Consider the following 26,232-nt stretch of genomic DNA (forward strand, 5'->3'; position numbering starts at 1 on the left):
GTTTCGTTTCCATTAGCATTTTCTTTCCAATAATTTTATTTACTTATGATAATAAAAATGTTCTTAATATTGCCATTCTTTCACACATGCATAGAGTGTTTTGTTCGTTCTTTATTTTCAATTACACTGCTTTTAAATTAAGATTTTTATCTTCCGCTTCCCTGTCATTATGCTAAACAAAAGCCTACCCAATTTTGACCTATACAAAGCTCCTACAGAACAATCGCTTAAGCATCCATTGTTTTAACGATGTAATTTGAAAAATAAAATTGCGGCAATAAATTAATAAATTTTTAACGCTCGCCTAAACGACGCTGATACTATGTTTTAAATTATTACTCATTTTCAGTACACGCCACTCTCTACGAAAAAACAAAGATATTGTGCGTGAAATATAAATGTGGTCATTTTTTATTTAAGCACCCCGCCAACGCATAACACTAGATGTATTATAGATAATTCTACTCGTTTATGTACTTTCGAAACGAACTCTCGTTTCTTTGTTGTTGTAGTGCGCGAAACTGTGCGTGCCTGTAAGTTTGTTGTTTCTTTTTTTCCCTTTTTATTTTGTCGTGACGCGGCCCTAATCGGTCATTGAATATGCAAACGGTCCCCAATGTGACCCTAGGCGGAAAAAGTCCCAATTTAAGGCCTACGACTACGACGTGTCTGAGTCGAGGTTTTTCCACGAAGGAAAACTCTAATCGCGAGACTTATGTCACGTGCGGCCCAATACTACGTGAACTCACCTCTATATGTACATATGTATGTGCAGTGGTATATGTATACAGTGGTGTTCAAAAATCGATACCTTCCCTGATTCTGTTCGATGCTATGGCACATCCCTTCTTCGAATTCGTGACGTCATTTTTTAAATATTGAGACATAATAAAGAAAACTTCCGCATCGAACAAAAGAACGAAAACGTCATATCAAAGTATTGGCTTTTTTTATACCGTCTTTTATGTATCGACTTTTGTATATCGTCTGCCCTGTATGTATTTTTTTTTAAATTACAAAGAAATAAAATAAAAAAAGTACATAATTTAACATTGAGATAAATTCTGTAATATTTTAAAGGCAATATCTATGGAGGTGTGTAGTGGTTCTAAAGAGCATTCATGGTCAATTTCCACAATAAGTGGACCGATGCTCTATTGAATGAAATGTATCAAAGAGTAAAGCCACTTTGAACTACAAGAACATTGTATAATATAACAGAAAAATTATGAGATGTATAAATAAATATTTTAGTGACTCTCGTGATATTTTGAAATGTTGTTGCATTTTTTATTTATTTATATTTTAATAATATGCCAATACGGGTTTTACCCCTGACTGATAGCTATGGTATTAAACTTGTACAATTTATCACAAATAGTAAGTAGTTAGGATGGTTTTAGCCAATTTGATAAGGAACCGTTTCAACAATGAAATGAAATAAATTGGTAAACTGGCAAACTATCAATTGACAGGAAAAGATCGACTTGTAGTCCGATATCCGAGTATGACCAGCGACATTGCAGAATTAAGTCAACCCAGGGCTTGAACCTGGAAATGTTAGCATTAAAGCAACAACCGAGCTCTACTACTGGCTCGATTTTATATACATATATATATATATATATATATATATATATATATATATATATATATATATATATATATATATATATATTTAATATTAATATAAATAAAATAACAAATATTGTTAACAATGAACATTTAATTTTTTTTTATGAGATAATCTTAGATTAATTTTATACTTTAAGATTAAGACACAAGGCTAAATGTATAAGACATACTAATGTAGCAATATTGAAAGAGATGAAAGGAATTCAAAATATTTTTATGGGTTTCGAAATTACGACTTTACGAGAAAAGTAAAATATAAATTTTAATATCTAATAAAAAAATTTAGTAGCAATCGGAAGAAAATAGGCAATTTCCTTGTAACGAGAAATTCTTAAAATTTAAAAAAACAGATTTAACAAAGAGGCACGCGAATAGACTCAACGATGCGTGAACAACAAAAAGAAAAGCAAAACAACAAACCGAGCACATATCATTCGAGAGGTTCTCTTTATATGATTTACAGGCTACCGTTCGGTTTTTAAATTAAAACGAGTATTCAAAACACAATGTATTTATTGGAACGTCATATCAGGGTATGAAATTTGTTTTGTAACGAGACCGTGATTGAATCAATACAACCGTAAACCAGTAGACATATTTATACATAATATGTATGTATGCACATTTATATGCATATGTACATGCGAGAGAGAGCATTGGCAATTTCACCCTATAAATGTTCAACGACACCGATCGCACGAATACAAATATACAAGTACTGGATATATGCGGCGAAAAAGCTGGGCCTTTGTTCGCGAAACACGCGGAATGTTAGTCAATTCGCGGAATTTTCCGATTCGGGTTGAGCTCGCCCTATGTAAGTGAGCCAGCTCTCTCACTGCTTTTTAAATGCTCGACCAAAATTTTCCGGTGAACGAGGCCGTTTCTGGGAAAATTTGCACGATGTGAACAAAGAAAAACGAGGTTCGAAACATTTCGATCAGATGGTATCTGTCTGCGGCGAGAACGTTATTGAAAATTACGCTCGGAAAATGGCTCCAGTTTGATGCGCGTCTCACAAAAGTACAAAAAACAGTAAATATATAAAATATAATATAGTGTTGTAAAACATATGTGACAGCACGCGATTTTTCACGTATGCTTTTTTATGATTTGATTTGATTTTAATGGTTTTGTATGAAAGAAAAAATATGGAAGTCGAATCGAACGTGACTCAAAACACAAGAGTCTACCGTACATTACATTAGAATGATTAATTTCAATGCTTTTTTTTATTATATATGTATATATTGAACCTGTCATTGATATGAAAAAATGGTGATACTTAACATTAATGGATCATAGAAAATGTATATGTAAAATAAATTACTTGGATTATTTCTGCAGCTTTTCTGTCAAATACTGTACTCTTCAAATATATACATGCATATGCAGGTTGTAAGTTCTTCAATAATAGATTTCTCTGAATTATTTTCATAATCACACAAAATTTAAAACGAACACTTTTATTAATTATTTTTCAAACGTAAAACAAATGAAAATCTTTCTTGTATGAAAAAAAGTGATAATATTTTTCATATTGAATACCAATATTCATTTTCATGGAATGATTTGATCACTTGATTTTGATTAGAATTAAACTCATACATCTACACGCTTAAACCACTGTGAAATTTTATGAAATATAATTGATTTAAATATTGTCAATTTGACCCGAATAACGAAGGACTAAAACTTTAACGTGTAAACATATAATACGAATATGTAATCACTAGGTTACCTAGTTACTGATACAATGCTATAATGTACATAATTTTGAATTATGTAGTGTTATATTATATTTGTAACATAAGTCAACTGCAAACACTATAAATTCATAAATAAATTTAACGAATAAAGCAGGAATGAAACTGTTATTTCCGTTTTATGAAATATTACGTATTCAAGGTTGAATTTATGAATTTATACGTTGTTTGGTTGTATAAATTTCCATCTTATCTTCGAAAAAGGAATTAAAAATGAAATACAACTTTGAAAGTTTGCTTAATAAATGTGGATCCAACTTTTAATTTACAATGAACATAGCCTTACCTCATAAAATTGTTTAATTTCGTTTAAATAATTACTGTACATATTATCAACACACATATATGTAATAGTTTCCTCCTTATATTACGCATAATTTAATTGAATATTTCATTTAATTTGACTACATTGTCTGTAATTGTAATGACTACATATGTATATTGCTATAAATACATAATTTAACATTTTTTTGTGATTTCATTAATTCTTTACTCCTATTTTTATTTGATGTATAGTAAAGCACTTTGATATTATTAATTTTACTAAAATAGTACATCTTTATGCATAGTGTAGTGCACCGGTAGAGCTATTGCATACCAGTAGATAAGGTGGTGGGTTCAAGTCCCAGCCAAATACGCTGCTGGTGAGACCTTTATTAAACCGTTATTGAAACACAGATCGACCGTCAGTTGTTAGAATTATCCGATTTTTAAGCTAATCGTTGTGACGGATTCTATAAATCAGTTCAATGACCCTCAGTGTCTCGCAAATTCGAGTTAAGAGCTTTTATTTATTTTTTAATTTTATAAAATGCTATCTACAAACATATGTACATAGGTATCAATTGTATGTCGATTGTTTTCTATGTCCTGTTATGTTAGAAAAATTGTTAGTACTTATGTATAAAAATAACCTAACCACATAGCTCGCCTTGGGGCTATTCCTATCATGGCACATATTAAGATGTATGTATGTATTTAATAATATTAAAAAAAAAGTTTTTGTATCTCTTTAAGTTTTGATGTCAGTTCCTCGGCTATTTTTATTTTATTTTATTCAAGGAAAACCAACAGTCTTAATTTCAAAACAGAACAAATAATAAAATACATAACAAAATACCAATTATAGGTTTCCGCTGGTAGTAATAAACTAAAACATACACGTAATCATACATAAAATTTCAAATTAACATAAGGAAAAACAGAGAAATTATATTAAAAGATTATTCAAAAAATTACTTAACTATTGCTCGCCTTGCTTGCTATAAGAAAAATTATAAGAAAAATCATCGGAAAATCTGATCAGCATTTTTATTCTGGAGAATAAATTCTCAAATTTTACATTCATTTTTAAATTAAATATGTTTTAGTTCATTTTTTACATTTCATTTGTTTTATAGAAGTCAACTCCATGTTTAACCTTCTAAATGAGTTATCTCAGAGAAAATCGTATTCTAGCACCGGGAAAAGGGTAGATTTACTCAATCACAACATAATCCTCTTTCGAGGTAAAATTGACAAACGTACATATGTATGTACAATATATTGACAAACATATCAATTGACATTCTTTTAAATGTTCATATCATCAGGTTCATTCAAAACTCAACACAGAACCGACTCATATCCGAGGGCATACGTGGCAATAAAGCAACGACCAATCAAATCGATAATGCAGTGAATAATACACACACACACACCGGTGCTTATTAGGTGAGTGTTTTCCTTGTATAATATATGTATGTATACATATACCATATTTATACACACGTGCCTATGATACAAAATGTACGTTCGCAGCGTCGGTGGATAGGACGTTAGATAAAGATTTATAGTTTTCCGGAAGATATTAAAGGGTCTCGAGTTTTCCCAGCGACCCTTAGGACTTGGGGGCTCACGGGCGAGATTATCGTTCGACCGTGGTTGCTCTGGGGGTATGTTACACAATATAATCATACTCTGGTAAAAGCTTCGGAAAATCAATTGAAATATATGTAATAGTATATTATGTGCATACAATGGTGAACTATATACGAGTACATATTTATTTATTTATTTATTTATTTATTTATTTATATATATTTTAGCTATCAAGCTAATTTAAAAATACATCTTAATTATTATACTTAACTCTAAAATTTATAATTAACTTATATGTACTGTCCCTCACAGAGGTGTCTCTTTGCACCTCGCAGGAATGCATCCATATGTACATATACATATATACATATGTATATCAAGGCACGCTTGCTACGAGGTGGTACGAATACTACATAGAAGGTGGCACGCGTGCTACAGGTGGCACACATGCTGTCTTTCTGTGTTTATGTCGAATTTGAAAACAATTAATGGTTTCGATGCCTTAAAATTAGTATTATAATTATTATAGATGTGCGCAATATAAGCAACACGTGTCAATATTCGAGTGTAATCAGCCCGAGGGCTAATATCGATTTATACTACCTATACAATATAAATATCACGTAAACATGTACACATGTACATATATAGGTATATCTGCAAGAGCTCTCAACTTAAAGTTCGATGATCTCTTGAAACATTGAGACCAGCGGTGTGAACTAGTGGTTAGAATATTATGCTTTCGAGCAGATTAGTCACGGGTTCAAGTCCCACTTGAGTACCGCTGCTAGCCAGACCTTGGTTTGTGACTGCAAGTCGATCGTTTCTTATTAGAGTTGTTGAAATTTTTCTGATTTTCATTGAAACGTTCCTGTAAACTTGGCATCTCCTTTCCTATCTCTCTTGCTAATCTCAAGTTATTCAATGTCTTGAGGTTCGCCAATTTGATTATAAAAATTTCTTGATAGATGTCACTGTGGATGTTTGCCTATGTATGTATATTGATTGAATTGATTGATGTGAATTGAATTGATGTATGTATATTGATTGTATCTGTAAGTACACTCGTTGCTTTGGAGCGATCTGTTAAGGCGAGTGTACACGTACGTGTTGGGCGAAATAAAAAGTGAAATATGTAGATGTGTGAATTTTTTATTTTCATTATCTTGATATTTAAATTTAGCATTTTCTTTCATTATTATAATATTTGTGCATGTTACAGTTAAAATGTGAAATATTGTTAATGTATACCATGACTCGTTATTGCACACACTAACTTCAAGTTTTCTTAGTATACATCGCTAGGACTCCTTGTGTTATTTTACGGTGTGCTTGTTAATTTCAGTCAATTTTCAGTTATGTAATCTATAAATGACCAATTTTAACAGTGTTAATGTTATTGTCAAAGTGTATTTTAGCTGTAATATATGTACTATTCCAACTGGTGTTTCAGGTTACTCATATTCAAATACAAATCAACAAGTAAATTATTACTCTACAAGCGCAAATACACTCTTAACAATGTGCGCCAATTGTAATATTATATGTTTGATCAAAGTATCATATTTCTGATATTTTAACGAATGCCTTAGAAATTAATAATGTGTTGAAATTTGCTAGATAGCTACTGCGAATGATTATCGTATTATGATAACTCTAAGGATGTGTTCAAAACAAAAATGTAACTTTCAAACTCGATTGACTTGTCGAGTGACGTTTTCACGAAAACCTAATCTTTCCGTCTATCTTGGTACCGTAAAAACGGTAACATATATGTATGTATATATGTACATACATTGACTAGTTAGTTTATTCAATATGTAGTACACAATGTGTCTGTAACTTATATACATGTACATAAGAACTGTTATATTTGAAAATGGCGGAAGTTCAATTTTCAGTTCCTTAATTCATAAATTGTTATCACTTATTTTAATTCGATATGTCCAGAATCTCGGAAAAGTAGAATAAACATATTACAGCCCAATTTTACTAGAATCGTTCAACAATAAAATCAAACAAATTCGAAAACTCTGGTAGGACACGATCAACCTGGATTCACATATAGCCAAAGTATGAAAGCTTAAGAGAGCAGTATTTGTTTTTTTCTTTTACATTCGCCTACATAAATTAGTGACATAAATTAGTATTGGTGAACTATTTCTAGGTTTATGTATAAATAATCTTGTCGATCTGGCGATTCGGGGATGTGCGTCTTCCTCGTATAATTTATATTTATTACTTCCTATTATTACTTGAACCAACCAGGAATCAGAGAAAATTGTCATTTTTTTTTATTTTTACACACCTCCTTTACGTTTCACATGGCTTTCGTGTTAGTGGTCATTTTTATCTCTTATCCGATCGTTATCATACTTTGCCATATTGCTCATTTTGGTCATCAATATAAGTAAATGGAGCCTCCACCATTACGATGGTGCAAATATATCGTGTAAGACGCGTTTGTAATTTGCCCGCCGACATACTATTTGACGTTTACGGTTGACGTTTGTTTGTTAGTTTTAAACATAGATGGCCATAGTAAAAAAATATTGGTGTTTTTATTCAAAATAATAATTTTATATACAAATTATAGAAGAGGTATGTTTTTTTTACAAGAATAGTTTGTTTGATTTTGATTTGATTCTCGTATCGTTCAGTTTATTTATCTATTTTCAACCGTTCCGTCAGACAAAATATCTCTGTGGCTGTTTTGAATGGTTGACTAGTGTATCATTGCGTGTAGAGATGGTTTTCGGTCGCTCTCCCGATCTGTCTCGGGTGGATTGTTGGAGCGTGCACAATGGGCTTAGGCAAAAGCGGAGGAGGAGAGAGTGCGATGATCTGAAGAATTCACGCGTGTCATTTGCGGGACAGAATAACTTGAAACTGTTTACGTCGACCATGGTGGGCGATTTTGGGTCTCGCTTGGCGCGGTTTTGCCAGACACGCGGACGAGGCTGTGGGGTTGTAGGAGGATGGGTGGGGGGGTGGGCGGTCGCCATGGAGACATCGATTGGCAGCAACAGCCGCCCTGCGCCCTCTCCTCCTTCTACGTCCCACCTACCCGCCCACCCACCAACAAAGTTTTCCGTGCCATTATTTGACATCAAAGCGAAACATATTGCTGACGACGACGAGGGAGAGAATTTTCCACGAAGGAAACAACTCTCATAATTGCACAACGTGTTTGCAAACACGTGTGCGTACTGAGAGCGCACGTGCATACTGCTTATTTTAGGATAATTTGTATGACCAATGTCGAAAGACCCACCTAAAATTCTTACCAGAAAGAAGGAAATGTAAAATGTATTCAGTGGTTGTGACGTTAGTTCATGGAAAGGATATAATTCCAAGAGCTATCCAACTCTCAATGAAATCGTTGCTGCTGAACCTTAATGTGGTATTTTCCAACCCAGTGTGTGTAGGATTATTTTATTATTTATATTATTCAATTTGTCTGGTAGCCTAAACTCATCATTATTTTCTGGTATTCTGCGCGCGCACATTAATACGGGAGGAAAAGCCTGTTCCTCCTGTTCCTGTTGTATCCTGCTAGCGCAAATTAAGTGAGGATGTACCGTTTACCATGCACCCTTTTTTTTGATCTTTCGATTTTCGATCTTTGCCTTCCGATATTTGGTTTTTCGTGCATTTCCCGATCCCGTGGGGTAGACCCATATTATATAGTAGATGTAGCATTAAATTAATATTTTTTCTATGTGACTCAGAAGTTTTGGGTTAAGCCTAGATGAAAGTTGAAAAACTTTTTTCGAAGCTATCGATATTTATACTTGTATGGTCAGTAATATTCTGAGTTAGTTATTACCGCTATTCAGCAAATAATTCATATTAGACGTGACACGTTTTTAGTTTTCAAACTCTTCTAATCTGCAGTGCGTCGACAAACGTATAAAATTTGTTTGTTTGATTCAAGACTCTAAAATCGTTGAATGCGACGCTTGAACCTCCAGATTTCTATTTCTGAAATAAATTGTTTGAAGTGTTTGAATCTGAGAAAAAAAAATGTACTTATCATTTGTTTACATGTATTGTGTTTTTATTGAATATCCAAGGGACTGTGTTTATAATACGGTATAATAATACCCTCGTGGCAAACCGGATACATTAAAAAGGAGAAAGGAAAAGAGAAATTGAGATATATCGTTGGGTTTATACGTCGAAGATGATCGATACGACGTTGATTGTAGTAAATCGACAAAGCATTTTATAGAAATAAATCGTATGGAACTCCTCTAAGTAACTACTATTAAATAAATTTTTAAGTGTGTACTTGGAAGCTCTTTTGTCAAAAAATATTGTTAAAATTTTATTTAAACTTATGGCGCTCATTTATGATTGTTTTTTAAAATTATCAAAATAATTTATGGAGTCTTATGGTATGAATCTATTGTACATATGTATAATTTATAGATTAAACGTAATTTTGTATTAACCCACCCACATACTACATACATATATAGTCAATTTTGGTTATAGGAAAATAATATATGATACGTGATAAGTAGAGACACGTATTTTGGGCATCTATTTTTGTTAATTTTAGCATTTTAATTTTGCATTGTAGAGTTTTAGGGCATTAAAAAAGTTTAATTTTAAATATATAATAAAAATTGTATATACATACATACATATGTATGTATATACAATTTAAAAACAACACAACAATTAAAAAATAATAGAAAAATTCAAAAATGTTTTGGAATTAAAATTACAATGAAAAAAACATAAATATTAAAATACAAAGACAAAAAATATAATACCAATTACAATTTATTAAAACTCAACATGGAGCATATTTCTACAGATTCTTTTTTGAGATTCGTGCGACGATCGGTAACAATTATATTGTATTTACTAAAATACCTTTCAGCATCCACACTATTGACGGGACACCAAATAAATTCTAGAGCTGCACTACCAAACCCTTCATATTTAATTTTTGTTGCCATCAATAATAGCAATATATCCGGCGTGGATTAACTTTTTATATTTTCTATTAATTGTCTAAAAAAGTGCTGATATCCTTCCAAACATTTATCCTCTGTTAATACATTAAACAATGGCAGGTTCCTAAAAAACAAAAACTGTTCCTTTTACATTAATATTAGATTTTGTACCTGCCACAGATGGATTGAATAGTTTACTCAATGTTTGGAGGAATAGATTTGTCTCATTAAGTCTTGAGTGCGAGTCTAGTTTTAAGACGCTTTTTTGAGCAGCCTTTTGGATACACAGCTCCAACTATAGGTAGGATAGTCACAGTGCTATCCATTGTTCCATTGTTGTAAATCCTATGTAAAAAAGGTTCGGCAAACCTATAACAATGCATTTACAACCTTTGAACAATACGCGGCACCTTCTGGGTCCGGTGACTAGCTCCAACTATCTTCTTTTGTTTACAGTACATAGTAGACAAAAGCAGTTGCTTGGTTTCGACAGGAAAAACACCGTCTATGGTAAACTGCAAGCTCTGTTTTATCCTCTCAATTTCTTTACATAATAAATGGGCAAAGGGATAGGAAGACCCTCATAAATTGTCTATTAATTTTATAAATTTTATGCAAATTTCACTTTTGTTTATTATTTTAGCATCTATTCGCATATTTTACGAATTTAGCATCTATTAGCATCTATTCAGAATTTTAGCATCAATTAAGCATTAATAGCAAAATGCCCAAAATACGTGTCTCTAGTGATAAGCAACACGTCTTAATTAATAATTAATTGTTACTTGATATACCAATGTCAATAACAATACCTTCATACACGTATGTACATATGTATGTAAATACAATTTTAGGAAATACGCCATATGTATGTAAAGTGATACTTTATTGTATACATCTGAAAATATAATTTCTGACTGCCGAAATTAACTTGTGTTGGTAGTATCAAATTTATGAAGCTCAATTTATTACAGATAAATTGTATATGTATTATACTATGCACATATGTATGTATATCGATATAAATATGAAGCTTAATAATTATTTTCTCTTTACATATTCATATATTAAAAATATGATTGAAATAATATAATAGTGTTAAGACCGATGAAATATCAGGCTTACGGCATATTAATTTATTCAAAAAAAAAATCTGTTAAAAATAACAAATTAACAAACGAAATTTTCTACTAAATGAGTTGAATGGAAAATTTTTTAAATAAACTTAATATAAATAAAATTAAAATAAATCAAATAAATATAATAAAGGGCTAGGTCTGCGGGCCAACACCGAGGAACTAGGGGTTCCAAAAAACCGCCCGAAAGAAAAAGCCGGTTTTCGGTTTTTTTACAAATAAAAGACAAAACCGGCTTTCACCGGATTCAGAAATTTTTTTTTAAGCATTAAATTTTATATAAAAAAAAAATTGTGCCTAAGTATGTACATACATATGTATGTATATATTATATAAATTTTTTTTTTTAAATATGTAATAATAAAAGTAGCCTATATGATATAATTTTTATGTAGATTTTATGAATTATTTACATAAAATACATTAGCGGTTCGTGACGTGAATAGATGGGAGTATTGAAACTTTGTAATTTCGTTTAGTATAAAGATAAGAAAATTCAGGTATTAAACTATTTAATTTAATAAGAACTTAAATTTACAAAAACTATGGTTATAAAGTAGTATCGGTTTTTAGAAAATAATTTCGAAATTTATTTTTTACTAATTCTTGAAATCTCATTGCTAATTGCTTAAAATGTTATCTATTGAGAAGAATTTTGTTTTTTCATGCTTATTTAATAATAACAAAAATTTTAATTGTTGTTAATTATTAAAAACAAATAAATTATTTCAATATCAAAGTATTACAAATTTTAATGTGATATTTTTTCTTGTTTGAAATAAGTTTGCTTATTTTTTGCTCCAGTGACGTTACCGCAAAACAGAGACCCTTTTTTATTTAAAACCAAAACAGATATATTTTTTATCATTTTTGTATTTACTCGTTCATCCCCTGCTTCTTCCACATTTTCATCGCTATCACTTTCAATGTGCATTCTTCTTCATTCCGGTTGTATTACGTCACTGTCACTACTTCAATCGTCGCAAGCTTGTTCACTATCAATGTTTGTATCCCTTTTATTAATAATGTTTTTGAAAATAGCAAAAGTTAATTCGTCATCTCCATTATCGAAATCTTCAGAGTTATTATTAAAATTACTGATAAGGAAATACTGACCACCGACTAATATTTCCAACTGACGTGAAAAAAAAATTTGACATTGCAGAAAGCATTTTAATTTTTAATTAGAAAACATAATTATGCAAGTGGCTGTAAACATTTTAATTTTTCTTAACTCGAAATTATGAAATAAAAATGTTATGTATAAACAGTAGAAATATTCGCAAAGAACACCCGCTGTTACATAAATTGTCAAATAGCTATAATGACAGATCCTTGCCAGTCAAGCATTTGAAGCACAAAACAAATAAGTTGAATTCCCACACTGTGTTCACGAACGCGGGTGGCAGTGGCTCGAATCTCAATAAACATTTATGAATTATGACTCTAAAAAATGTCACAACAGTGGCAATGAAACACTGAACGTAAACGATAACACATTTTATTCTAATACGAATTAAGGTACGTTTATACTGGCATAGCGAAGATCAGCAACTGTACATAAATAGGCGTACGAAAAATGTATGGACACATTCATATGTTCCGTAATATGTAAGTGGTGTATCTAAACAGCAGTAGCTGACACGATCTATTCATATTATACAGCAGTACATGTCATTGCAACGTGCCTGAACATGCGCTGTTGTATAGTATGAATAGAAGGCTTCGGAGGTTATTTCGCAAAAAGCAATCTCGCGCACGTCACTAAAATCACGATCATGGAACATCTGGGACCCAAAAACTCCATCAATCACGCAAAATATTGTACTAACGAGGACTCGGGTGCCAAAAATTGTCGTTGTCAATTTCCGCAATAATTCGTTTACTGAATATAAGTAGCCTTTCCCGTGCACTGTTCTGCTACCATGTTGACGTGCAGTGCTAAATAATATAAATATACCTTTATAAATTTATTTATTGCATGCCTTATTAGATGATAAAATAGTAGAAGTAGTCAATAATTATTTATATTTAGGACAAATAATATATTTAATTAGAATGGAGTGCATTTGGACGAATGAATGCCGTTTTTAAATAAAAAATGTCACTTTACTTGAAGAAAAAGATCAATGTGTTTTGCCAGAGATTATGTGTGGATGTGAAACTTGAACATTGAACGCCAAGATGCTACACAAAGTACAATGCATTCAAAGAAGTATAGAACGCTGTATGCTCGGCATAACGAGGAAAGACAGGAAGCGGAATACGCGGGTGAGAAGTATGACAAGGGAATTGGATATAGTGGATAGAGTGAAGAGTTTGAAATAACAATGGGTGGGCCATGTGGCTATAAAAATGGACTTCATCCAGTGGATGATGGTGAATAGCTTGATTATTAACTTATTATTATTATTATATTATTAGTGTATATTTTATATATATATACAAAAAATCGATATTTTGTTGAATACTGATGCAAATATGTTTTCTAATATATTTATTGTACATTAATCTCTGGGCCATAATGGGTTCTAAAATCAATGATAAGAAGCCCAGTAGCAAACGAGAACTGCATTCAAGTCTGGAAAATGTGTGGTATAACGAAATATCGGACGATTACCTAAAAAATCTGATAGAATCGATGTCTAGAAGAATAAAGGCAGTCTTAAAAAATAAATATTAACCCAACTAATTATTAAATTGTGTATTTTGTATTGTAATTTTTTTGTGAATTATTGTAATCATTCATAGATTTTCATCCTTAAAAATATTTGAAAATCAATTCTTATTATATATTTTTTTAATAGTTAATGTTTACCTCGTAAAATATGTAACAAATTTTTGTAAATGTATATATATGTATGATGACGTCGAGATGGCGATATTTCAAACATATACATATAGTCTTACCTAGCCAATGCGACTAGCATCGCGATTTAGTGGCGATTCGGTGGTTTATCACTACTCTTGTGCGGTCGCGTAGTCATCGTTTTACCAGTGCGGCTCCGGACCTTAAGTATTTAACAGTGTACAAAATTGCTTAATATATTATACAAATAATGATTTTAGACTGATTTTGGTGTATGAAAACAGAATTAAGTATATTAGGATTTTTGGTGCACAAAAAATGGTTAAATTTAATTAAGATATACGTACATATACATACATACATACAAACATATATCGAGAACAAAAGATATTGTTTACTGAGTGTCGCAAATATAAGATTCGCTTTCAAAACGTAATTTTGATTTGAATGGTTTCAAAAGTACAAATATGCAATAAACATGTAACACAAAGGAGAAAGAGAGGGTTTTCTTTCAAGGATTTTAATATAATATTATTTGAGTACCGTAAAAGTTTTCAGCTGAAGTTTTCACGTTTCTGTTCGCACTCATATTCACACAATAGAAGTGGGGAAACCTTGAAAATACTTGAAAATATCGTTCCGTGTCGGCTTCTACGACCCTTTTGCTTGAAACGAGTACATACACACACCCTTCTAAAGGGATAATAAGAGCGTAATGTTAACAGTGACTGACCCAGAAAAGGGTTCCTAGTTCCCCAATATCGACAAATCGTCAACGGAATAACAATTCGTTGGCGGCGGTGTTACGAATCAATTCGTTGGTCTTTGGTATTAAGTCTAATTTCATATCGCCTGATAACCAATACAAATTACCCAGTCTCTTCATAAAATATGACGTATATATGTAAATTTTGACGTACGTAAAAATTTAACTTTGTACTTATTAGATCTTAGCAGTAATTGAAAATTTTCTCAAAATACGGTCAGCTTAAAGTATTGAAAATGTTTTGCGAAAAAAGCGTAACCATCAACTCAAGTTGCAATTAAAAAAATTCGGGTGTGACCAACCCATGACTTTATCTATGTATTTGAGGAATATAAGACGGTTACAAAACAAAATTCGATATTGAACCGTACAGACAGATTATGAAATACTAATAACCAGAGATAGGCGCATGAGGGTGCCCCGTTGTCCATTTCTATTGTGAACCTTTTTTTTTGGTCTCTCACTTTGTAGGTTGCCTTATTTCCTGGAAAAGCACCCTCATGCGCCTATCTCTGCTAATAACTATGTCAGCATTTTCGATACAAACGGAAAGTATGGAAACTTGCACAAGACAAAAGTTCTACTTCCGGTTGTCAGATTTTGTTCAAATTTTTTTTATTACTTAAAATCACTATCAGTATTATCACTCACTCATTAAATATCAAGAAAATAAGAATAATTTAAAAGGTCGAAATAAAATAATGAAATATTGTTTAAAAAAAAAATACTACTTCCGGTTTACAAATTCTGACCAAAACCTTATCAGTTCTAAGTTAGTACATAAATAATACAAATATAAATTTTCAGCTTGATACGTTCAGGGGTGTGCACAACATTTTTGACCTTTCTAAGAGGAAAAAAATCCCACTTCTGGTTTATAAAATTTAATGATTTTTTTTTAATTTCATCACATTGATACAAGAATTATATTTTAATTTTTTTGTGACGAGCACACATGTTTAAGGGGTCGAAAAAAATAGTGGAAGAAAAATCGTACAAGAGTAAACTGCCACTTCCGGTTGACGGATGCTTACTAAATTTTAAAAATAACTTGGTAATAAACCTAACCTTTTAGATATTAAATTTTAGTTCAATAAACCAAAAGGTTTCTGAGAAAAATGTAAAAAACCTCGATTCTCTAGAGTAAAAGTACTACTTCCGGTTCATTAAATTTGCTGATTTTATTTTTTATTTTTACTTAAAATCACTATCTTAATAATAAACAATAAATATCAAGAAGCTTAAAAAATTATAAGTTATAAAAATTATTATTTATAGTACATGTAAAAAAATTTCAGTCCGATTCAGTTAGCGGTTTGGGAGATAATTGAATTCAAAAACTTAATAAAAAGAGGACACCTATAAGGGGAGGTACCATTTCCGGTCAACGTCGGAACGTTCAAAATTTACGTCGTGTCGATAAGAATTTCAGTAACCGATACTAAGTTTCGGTTAGATTGGACTAAGTGTTCAAAAAATCTCCAAAATACACAGACACACACATTTTTTCTAGATCATAAAAACGTGATCAGTAATCGATTCTGAATTCGAATCAGTAAAAATCTCGAGTTCGAATTTTCGCATGATCACAAAACTTCATCTATTGTTACTACGTACATAGATAAAGTAAAAATTCAAATTCAACCATATCGAATCGTCGTCATAGAAACTTTGATATGTTTTTCGATTACCAACAAACCTTACATACATACATACCTACAAAGACTCTTTCGAAATTATATATTAGATAGGTTCTGTATCATAAGAAATCCGTAAAAAATAATATAAAAATTCTTGGTAAAATACTTGCATAATCGATTAAATATTGTGAAAGTTTTATGGACATCGTTGTATGGAGATCGTTTTTTTGTAACGTTATTTAATTTAATTTATTTTTTTGATTTAAAAATTATAAAATTATAAATATATTTCTTAAAAACTGTGTATATACGTACATATAAGACAAATTATGTATGAAGTATGAAATTAGGATGGAGTGCATTTGGACGGATGAATGCTGTTTTTAAATCAAAAATGCCACTCTGCCTGAAGAAAAAGATATTTGATCAATGCGTTTTGCGTATGGATGTGAAACTTGGATACTAAACGCCAAGATGCTACATAAAATCCAATGCACTCAAAGAAGTATGGAACGCTGTATGCTTGGCATAACGAGGAAAGACAGAAAGCGGAACACGTGGGCGAGAAGTATGACAAGGGTAGTGGACATAGTGGATAGAGTGAAGAGATTGAAATGGCAATGGGCGGGTCACGTAGCTAGGAGGATGGATGAAAGGTGGACAAAAGAAGTGCTTGAATGGTACCCGAGAGAATGCAAAAGAGTAAAAGGAAGACCGAAAGGAAGTTGGGTGAACGAAATTAGAAAAATGTGCGGAATGAGATGGATGAGTGTTGCGCAAAACAGAGACGAGTGGAAGCGTGTTGGAGAGGCCTTCATCCAGCAGTGGATGGTGATTGGCTGTAAATGATGATGATGATGATGAAGTATATACATATAATACATGAAAATAAAAAGCGTTATCGCTGTGCCTCTCCAAAAAAGAGACTACATAACTGTTGTGCTTGGAAAGGAGCTTACACGGTTATATTGTTCATTTAATTTATTTTTCAATTGGACTATATTCTCAATCTTCTTCATTTCTGTAGGAAGGTTATTGAAATTTTTTATGCCTAAATATTTTAAATTTTGCTGATATTGTTTGGTGCTTTATTTTGGTATTTTGAAGTTATTTTGCTATCGTATACATGTACATACTTCAGGTTTTGCATAGTATTTTTCTTTGATTAATTGGATGGTTGAGATTTTTTTATAAATGTTTTCTATTTTCGGAATTGGGAATTGCGTGAAAAGTGTGTAGAGAAAGTTGATTTATTTTTTAATATTGTTTTAATAATTGTTCTATTATTACTCGATTCATATAAAAATCTAATTGGTCTGTATTCCGCTTCTGCAATACTAAATCGGACACGAATATGTACCACGAATGTGGACCGATAAAGGTTAAAATTCACCGAGCGCACAAATTGGGTCACCGGACATGGTAATATGCAATGCCTTCTGGCTGGCTGGTCACTCACGTTTCTTTGATACATCCATATATGTATGTACATATGTGTAATATCCACCATACACTTAAAAGCGTCGACCTTACTCTACGGTTGTTCGTAGAGCAAGGTCCAATAGGTGCCTGGTTACGAGCAAAGTGCGCCCTTGCCACACTTCGTTACTCCTTTGTTTTGCGAAATCTCATAAGCGTTCTTTGTCTCTGCGGATTTTCCACCAGGTTACCCCATTTCCGAGATCACGTACGGACTTTTTGGCCATCGAAACCGGGTCGTTCCAGTTTCATTTGGTACCCTTTTTCAGTTCTTTTTGCCAGATAACTGTAAAATATTGCGAATCCGATTGTTATTATCCAGGCCGAGTAAAAGTCTCGCACCTCATTTATTTATGCGCAAACTTTCAAAAATTTCAAGCACACCATAGCTAAAGGTGTCCTTTTATTCAAAGTACAACATAGTACCGAAAATGCTATTGAACGGACGTGAATTATAAACATTATCGCATAAAAGTATGAGAGTATCGACTCCCCGTCCTCTATTTTGCATCTAAAATTGAAAACGTTTATTATTATTTACTAGTGTTGGGCCCGTTGATTTCAACGGGTGGTTTCGAAAAGGAATTGAAACTCAAATAAAAATAAAATTAAAGATTTTGAATCGACTGGTTTCGGAAAGAAATTGATGCACGAATTAGAAATTACGAATTACAAATTACGTAGTGATTACGAATTACGAATTACGTTTCGTGCATCGCCGACGCCCCGACGCCTTCGATAGGATTTTATTTTTTTTAAGATTGACATGGCATTATTAATATCAATGTTAGGACTTTGCAAAATCTTACTAACAACATTTCATGCCACTCGGATGACTCTTTGTTGGCGAAAACGCACGTGCTGATCACCCTTGTTGTATGAGTTTGCAGTCGAAAATCGTTTTTCAGTACAAAATACAAAAGGCGGCCGTGATAACATCCGGCAAAGCATGTAGAAAAAAGTGTTATATTACTATTGTTCGCCTTTTAGATTTTTGTTTCACATATATAGTAATAATGAAAGGGGACCCGAGAATTTTTTTTGGTTCTTGGACGGCCGCCTCAAGAAATTCGGCCGCTGCACCGTCCATGTGTGCGAATTGTGCAAATCACACAATTCGCACATATGGACGGTGCGTTGCGGTGCAGCTCTGGTTATACATATGTACAAGTACAAACAAATATAATGTCATCTATAGTAGGCTTCAGCAACCTTTTTTGGCTGCGGGTCAAAATCAACCAAAATGTGAACATTAAGATGTTTCAGTCAGTGGGTATTTTAGTTTTAAAAGTCTTTTAGTAAATATTAAGAAAAATTCTTCCATTTCTCGTACATTTTCAAAATTGTGTAGTTACTTCGATGGAGTCGTTCTTTGAAATCATTATAATGGTAATTATTTCATTGGAGAGCAAAAGTATTATTAGAACTAAAACTATAGTCCAATTAAAACTATTGTTTATCATTGAGCTCTAGATCATTTTTATCGACTTCATGGGTCAATATTTGTATGTAAACAAAGCACTCTATAAATCTATTAACAACTTTACCTTGGCTTGACCATGGTATTTCAGCATATATGTAACAGCAAATCTCCATATTTAGATTCAATTTCTTTCAAAAAGCTTTGGATCGACTGTGTGTTAGTGCAGATTGTGGTGTTGTTTTGTTGAGGATCTAAATAACCTCTTTCATTACAACCTCAAGTTATTGCGTAGATGCCTTAAGAAAGCAAATTGTTTTTGACCTGACGCATACTTTTAAATGAAATATTTTTTTTTTGGTACTTAAGATATAAAAAAATCTCTATCCATAATTGGTTAACTCAAGTGGGTCAATTGAAATCGTAAAATGAGCCACTTGATGACCCACGAGTCATAGGTAGCCGATACCTGATCTACAGTATAAGTAAAATTAATAAAAAAGTTTCTTTCATATTATGTATATTGTACATAAATATGTATATGTATAATACTAATACATATATCACATTTATTATATATTTATTATAAAGAGATCAAAAATGAACAACGAAATTTCCGAGACGTTCATCAATCCGGAATATGGTGGCAGTGAGCTGTCCATCATGTATGAATTTTATGAACAAGGCACCCTTTGTGATGTGACAATATTTGCCGGAGAGGAAAGGTACGTATAGATAATTATATTTGAATTTGATCATTAAAAATAAAATATGTATGTACATATGTAGATTGTACATACATGCCGAAATATACATATATGTAGGTATGTACGCAAATATATGTACGCAAATTTTGATTTGATTGGATTTTGATCAAAAATATTGATTTTTATTTTAGATTTTATACTCACAGATTGGTTTTGGCCATTTCCTGCAAGTATTTCAGAGACCAAATAATAGAAAATCCGGATATAATCGATTTTGAAATTGCCGTCGACGATGAAACGTTTCAGAAAATTTTAAAGTTCTTTTACAAAGGAAACATTCGTTAGTGAAACTTCTTGTCATATTTTATATTTTCATTTATAAATATGGTATTTTATATTTAACTATTTGTACCACGATCGCATAAATTAATTCAAATTATTTCAGAATTGGATTTGGATTCAGTTCAGAGATTAATATTGGCGGCCGAATTATTGGAATTAAATGTTCTTTTTGATGTTTGCTGTAAATTTCTGGCTAAGCATTTGTCTGCTGACAATATTTCTGATATCCAAACATTTGCTGAAACGAATTCTTTGAATTATCTGATAGATGAAGTAAATAAATATGATGAGCAAGAAATTTCTGATGAGGTAAGAAATTATTTAATTATGAAATAGTCGATTAATGTAATAATTGTGGTGAATTTAATCAGTTTATGTTAAATTAAATAAATTCGTAATTAATTTACGGTAACAATATAAGATTTCAGGAGAGGAGAACTGTCTCCAGTTAGAACTAGAAGATATTGTAAATAGATTACAGACTTCCAAGGAAAATATTTCTTCGACAGACTCATTCGAAGAAGTTGTTCAATGGATATCTGATGATTCCGAAAGAAAACAACATTTACCAAGTCTATTAAAATTAATGGATATGACATCGATGAGCTTTTCAGTAAGACGAAAATTAAGCTATTTAAACGTTTTTCGATAATATTTTAAGCACAAAATCGCATGAAGTTTTTAGAAGACAAAGTTCAACCGTATTCGGAAGATTCAATAGAAAGCTTGAAAATTTTAATCGAGGTTTACAAATCCATCAAGATAACGAATGAAATCGTTTCACCACCAAAAACTCACAAAATTATGGTCGTAGGAGGCAAACATGATCCGGTAAGTTTTTAAATTGAAATATCATGTTTTGAGTATTAATATCACATCACTATAATAAATAGATTGCATCTTATGTTGATGTCTACGATCCCGATACTGAAAGTTGGTTGGAAACCAAAGTGATGAATTTGAAAAGAACAGATTTCGGAGTCGTCCAATTGCAAAATTATATAATTGTGATCGGCGGAAAACGAGCTAGGAAAGCGTTAAATGAAGTACATATACATATACATATTTTATACATATGTATGCTCAATATTTAATTGTTATTTTGATAACGCTTTTTTTTAATTGTCTTCAGGTGGTAGGTGTCCATTTAGATACGATGGAAGCCAGCGCATTGTTGCCGATGGAGACGAATAGAAAACATTTATGCGTCTCCAGTATACTTGACCAGGATCGTAATATTATTTTGTATGCTATTGGAGGTCACGATGACACGCAGTTTGTCAATACCGTTGAAAAGTTTGTGAAACATTTAATATTTTACTCTTATCAACTAATAAAAGTATACTATGTATGTGCATTTACTTTTATATCGATTACTCAAGAATCGGATGCATAGTATATCCAATATTTTTAAATTATTTTTCTTATGGTTACTCTTAAATCATCTTAATACGTATTCACACTTGTGTTAAAAGACGCAATATCATTTTATTTTTTAAGGCTTAAGCAAGAAATATTTTTAAATCGTGTCGGATGGATGCCGATAAAATAAGTATGATAAAGAGTTTTGTGCATTTGACAGGTGTCATCCGGTGACACGCACGTGGTCCAACGTCTCTCCGATGACGGCAAATCGAGGATGTTTCGCTGTGGCTGTAATAGACAACAGCATATACGCAATTGGAGGCAAGGACGACAGTGAAATACTGAACAGTGTCGAAGTTTATTCCGTCAAAGATGATACTTGGACCGTTTGCAGTCCTATGAACCAAGCAAGATACTATGCCGGAGTAAGTTACATATACTCATATGTATACATATGTTACACGTGTACAAACAATTGAAAATGACAAAAATTCTCTAAATAGATGGATTTCCTATCATTTTTATGCACACTTAATTACAGATAGCTGTCATTGGTAATTATATATACGTGATTGGAGGAAGTGATGATGATGGGCTGGTGCCTTCTATAGAGCGTTACGACGTAAAAGATGATTCATGGATGATGTTGGATTCAGTCAATTTTCCTGAAGATTTGAAGTGTACGAGTGCTGGTATTTTTGGAAACTATATAATTGTCGTCGGTAAGAGAAATAGCTGTAATTTTTACTTTATTTTCAATTAAAATCGATTGTTAGCTTTGTTTAGTTAAATAATTGATCATTTCAGGTGGACGACAAGCCTACAGATATGATCCTGAAAATAATACGTGGGATGAATTAGCTCCTCTTATGAGTAGTCGACATCGTGCTTTGGTATTAAATGTATCAATTACTGACGAAAGAGTAAATATGTAATCTAAACAAGATAAATTTTCCAGAAGAAGATTAAAAGTCATATGTAATAAAAATTTGTCAATTCATATATTTGTTATTAATTTATATGTACTATTTATTTATATTATTAATATTAAAAAAAAAACAATAAATTATTATTAAAGATTAATTATTATTAAAACTTCAAAAGATTGGATTTAGAAATTCAATATTCATATGTATTTATCTAAGTATAAAATTTCGGCATTAATAAAAGTAATTTAAATTAATGTATTATATTTCTGTTTATTATTAAATTATAATAATCAATTAATTTTATGTATTTATATATATATATATATATATATATATATATATATATATATATATATATATATATATATATATATATATATATATATATGCATGCCTGATAGCATCCCCTTAGATGATAAACCAGTAGAAGTAGTAAATAATTATTTATATTTAGGTCAAATAATTGACATGTCTGGTAGTAAAGATGAAGAGATAAAGAGACGTATGAAATTAGGGTGGAGTGCATTCGGACGGATGAATGCTGTTTTTAAATCAAAAATGCCACTCTGCCTGAAGAAAAGGATCTTTGATCAATGCGTTTTGCCAGTGATGACGTATGGATGTGAAACTTGGACACTGAACGCCAAGATGCTAAATAAAATCCAATGCACTCAAAGAAGTAGTGGACATAGTGGATAGAGTGAAGAGATTAAAATGGCAATGGGCGGGTCATGTAGCTAGGAGGATGGACGAAAGGTGGACAAAAGAAGTGCTTGAATGGTACCCGAGAGAAGGCAAAAGAGTAAAAGGAAGACCGCAGGGAAGATGGGTGAACGAAATTAGAAAAATGTGCGGAATGAGATGGATGAGTGTTGCGCAAAACAGAGACGAGTGGAAGCGTGTTGGAGAGGCCTTCATCCAGTAGTGGATGGCGAATGGCTGTAAATGATGATGATGATGATGATATATATATATATATATATATATATATATATTGTATATATATATATATATATATATTGTATATATATATATATATATATATATATATATATATATATATATATATATATATATATATATATATATATATATATATATCTTGAATACTCGTGAGTAAATAATTTGTAAATGAAACTGCAAACTTTTTGTCTGATAAGTTTCCTTCATATTACATACACAAATACTTCATGTACATACATTGTACAGATGTACATATCACATTTATCAATGGAAACGATTATTATGTCGCCTTAATACTAAAAGCTGTCAATATACGATAAGGAATTCGATTTTTTTTTAAGATAAATAATTTTTTTTTTCGCTAAGATATATCATTATAGAAAAAATATGTTTGAAATATTTTATCACATTTCATGGAGGACCGCGAACGAAGCAAAACTATCACGTTTTGTCAATTTTGAATTTATTAAAAAGAAAACAAAAATGGACAACAAAATTTCTGAGACGTTTATCAATCCGGAATACTAGTGGCAGTGAATGTATTTTACATGTACGAATTTTATGAACAAGGTATTCTTTGTGATATGAAAATAATTGCCGGAGAGGAAACATATGTACTTTTTCGAATTTCATCATTTAAAATAAAATATGTACATACATACATATGTATGTAAGCATTGATTTTATTGGATTTTGATAAAAAAAAAATTGATTTTTATTTCAGATTTTACACTCACAAATTAGTTTTGGCCATTCGCTGCAAATATTTTAGAGCTCAAATCAAAGAAAACCCGAATATACCTGATTTTGAAATTCCCATCGACGATGAAACGTTCGATAAAATTTTAAAGTTCTTTTACAAAGGAAACGTTCGTTGGAGGCAATAACGACAGTGAAATATTAAACAGTGTCGAAGTTTATTCCGCCAAAGACGATACGTGGACGGTTTGCAATCCTATGAACCAAGCTTATACTATGCTGGGGTAATATGTATGTACATACGTGTGTAGATACATTTACATATGATAAAACATTAATCTTGATGAGGAATGTCCCTATAGATTTTTATGTACATTTAATTACAGGTAGCTGCCATTGGTAATTATATACATACATATATGTTATTGGAGGCAGTGACAATGATGGGCCGGTGTTTTCTATAGAGCGTTATGATGTAGATTTATGAAGATTTGAAGTATGCGAGTGCCGGTAATTTTGGAGACAATATCATTGTCGTTGGTAAGAGTGAATATTTATTAAATAAAAAATGATTGTACATTTTGTTTAATTAAATTGATAAAATTTATAGTTTCAGGTAGACGACGAGCCTTCAGTCATGATCCTAAAAATAATACGTGGAATGAATTAGCCTCCCTTTGAAGTAGTCGAAATTGTGCTTTGATATTAAATGTACCAATGACTGATGAGAACAGTGAAGAAAATGTTCTAGGCGAAAATTTAAATTTAAATGTAACAATGAGTCATCAAATCATATATTTATAACTAATAAGTGTGTACTTTGTTTTAATTTGTTTAATACTATTGGTACCACCCAGATTTGTCTATTTTATTTTTATTTTATTTTATTTTATTAATTGAAAAATCAACAGACAGGATGTACATAGATATGTATAAAAAAACTAATAATAAATAAATAATATATGTAACATCCGAGTCCAATAATAGATTTTTACAAAAATGAAAAAGATAAATATAAGGAAAACAAATTAAAAAGTAAAGAATAAAGGCATGACAAAATATGTAGAACATTGCATAATTAAACTATAGTATTAAAATATTTGGAAAAGGTTATAAAATAGAATATAAGAAGAAATTGAAATTTACAAATATAAAACAAATGAAAAAGGTAAATACAAAATAAACAAATTAAAAGGAAAAGAATGAAAGCTATAATATGATTAAATAGTACATTACATAACTAAACTAAAGTATAAAAATATTGAAAATATTGGAAAAATAGAATAGGAGAAGAAATGAATCAATCGGTCAAGATTCTCTTGATGTTAGACCTGAATTGATGTAGGGAAATACCAAATAGATCAACCTCATTCAGCTCTTCGTTAAACATACGATAAACGCGCTGCAGATAAAAATATTTTTGGGAATTAGTATTGAAAGGATCAAGTGAAAAGAGTGCAACGCGTCTAGAGTACCGAACTGGGATTCTGAAATTAGCCTTATTCAGTAAATCAGAACAATCAAGGAAACCATTTATGAGCTTAAAGAAGAATATAGCATCAGTATGTCGTCGCCTGACAGAAAGATTGTTAAAAGAAAGGATTTTTAAAATGTCGGAAACAGTAGAATGGGTATAGGTAGGAAAAAGGTAGCGTAAGGATTTAATAAATTTAAGTTGAACTTTCTCAATACAATTAATATGGGATAAATAAAAAGGTGACCAGATAATTGAGGCAAATTCAAGGT

The 26,232-nt window shown here is 31.4% G+C and overlaps 2 protein-coding genes across 2 annotated transcripts in view; one reads left to right on the forward strand and one right to left on the reverse strand.

The window, feature by feature from the left end:
- Positions 1–22,873, forward strand: part of LOC143910935 (kelch-like protein 18) — a 64,962-nt gene extending 42,089 nt beyond the window's left edge. Inside the window, exons 2-11 of the mRNA XM_077429584.1 lie at positions 20,073–20,206; positions 20,380–20,528; positions 20,634–20,839; positions 20,952–21,143; positions 21,275–21,361; positions 21,424–21,576; positions 21,663–21,762; positions 22,113–22,320; positions 22,437–22,587; positions 22,722–22,873. Of these exons, the coding sequence (XP_077285710.1) occupies positions 20,082–20,206; positions 20,380–20,528; positions 20,634–20,839; positions 20,952–21,143; positions 21,275–21,361; positions 21,424–21,576; positions 21,663–21,762; positions 22,113–22,126 (1,026 nt within the window). The 5' untranslated portion in view covers positions 20,073–20,081 and the 3' untranslated portion in view covers positions 22,127–22,320; positions 22,437–22,587; positions 22,722–22,873. The remainder of the gene's footprint in view (positions 1–20,072; positions 20,207–20,379; positions 20,529–20,633; positions 20,840–20,951; positions 21,144–21,274; positions 21,362–21,423; positions 21,577–21,662; positions 21,763–22,112; positions 22,321–22,436; positions 22,588–22,721) is intronic.
- Positions 1–26,232, reverse strand: part of LOC143910924 (thrombospondin type-1 domain-containing protein 7A-like) — an 85,224-nt gene that overhangs the window by 50,905 nt on the left and 8,087 nt on the right. The window lies entirely within an intron of this gene.

The sequence above is a fragment of the Arctopsyche grandis genome, chromosome 4 (assembly GCF_051622035.1).
Source record: "Arctopsyche grandis isolate Sample6627 chromosome 4, ASM5162203v2, whole genome shotgun sequence".
Lineage (NCBI taxonomy): Eukaryota > Metazoa > Arthropoda > Insecta > Trichoptera > Hydropsychidae > Arctopsyche > Arctopsyche grandis.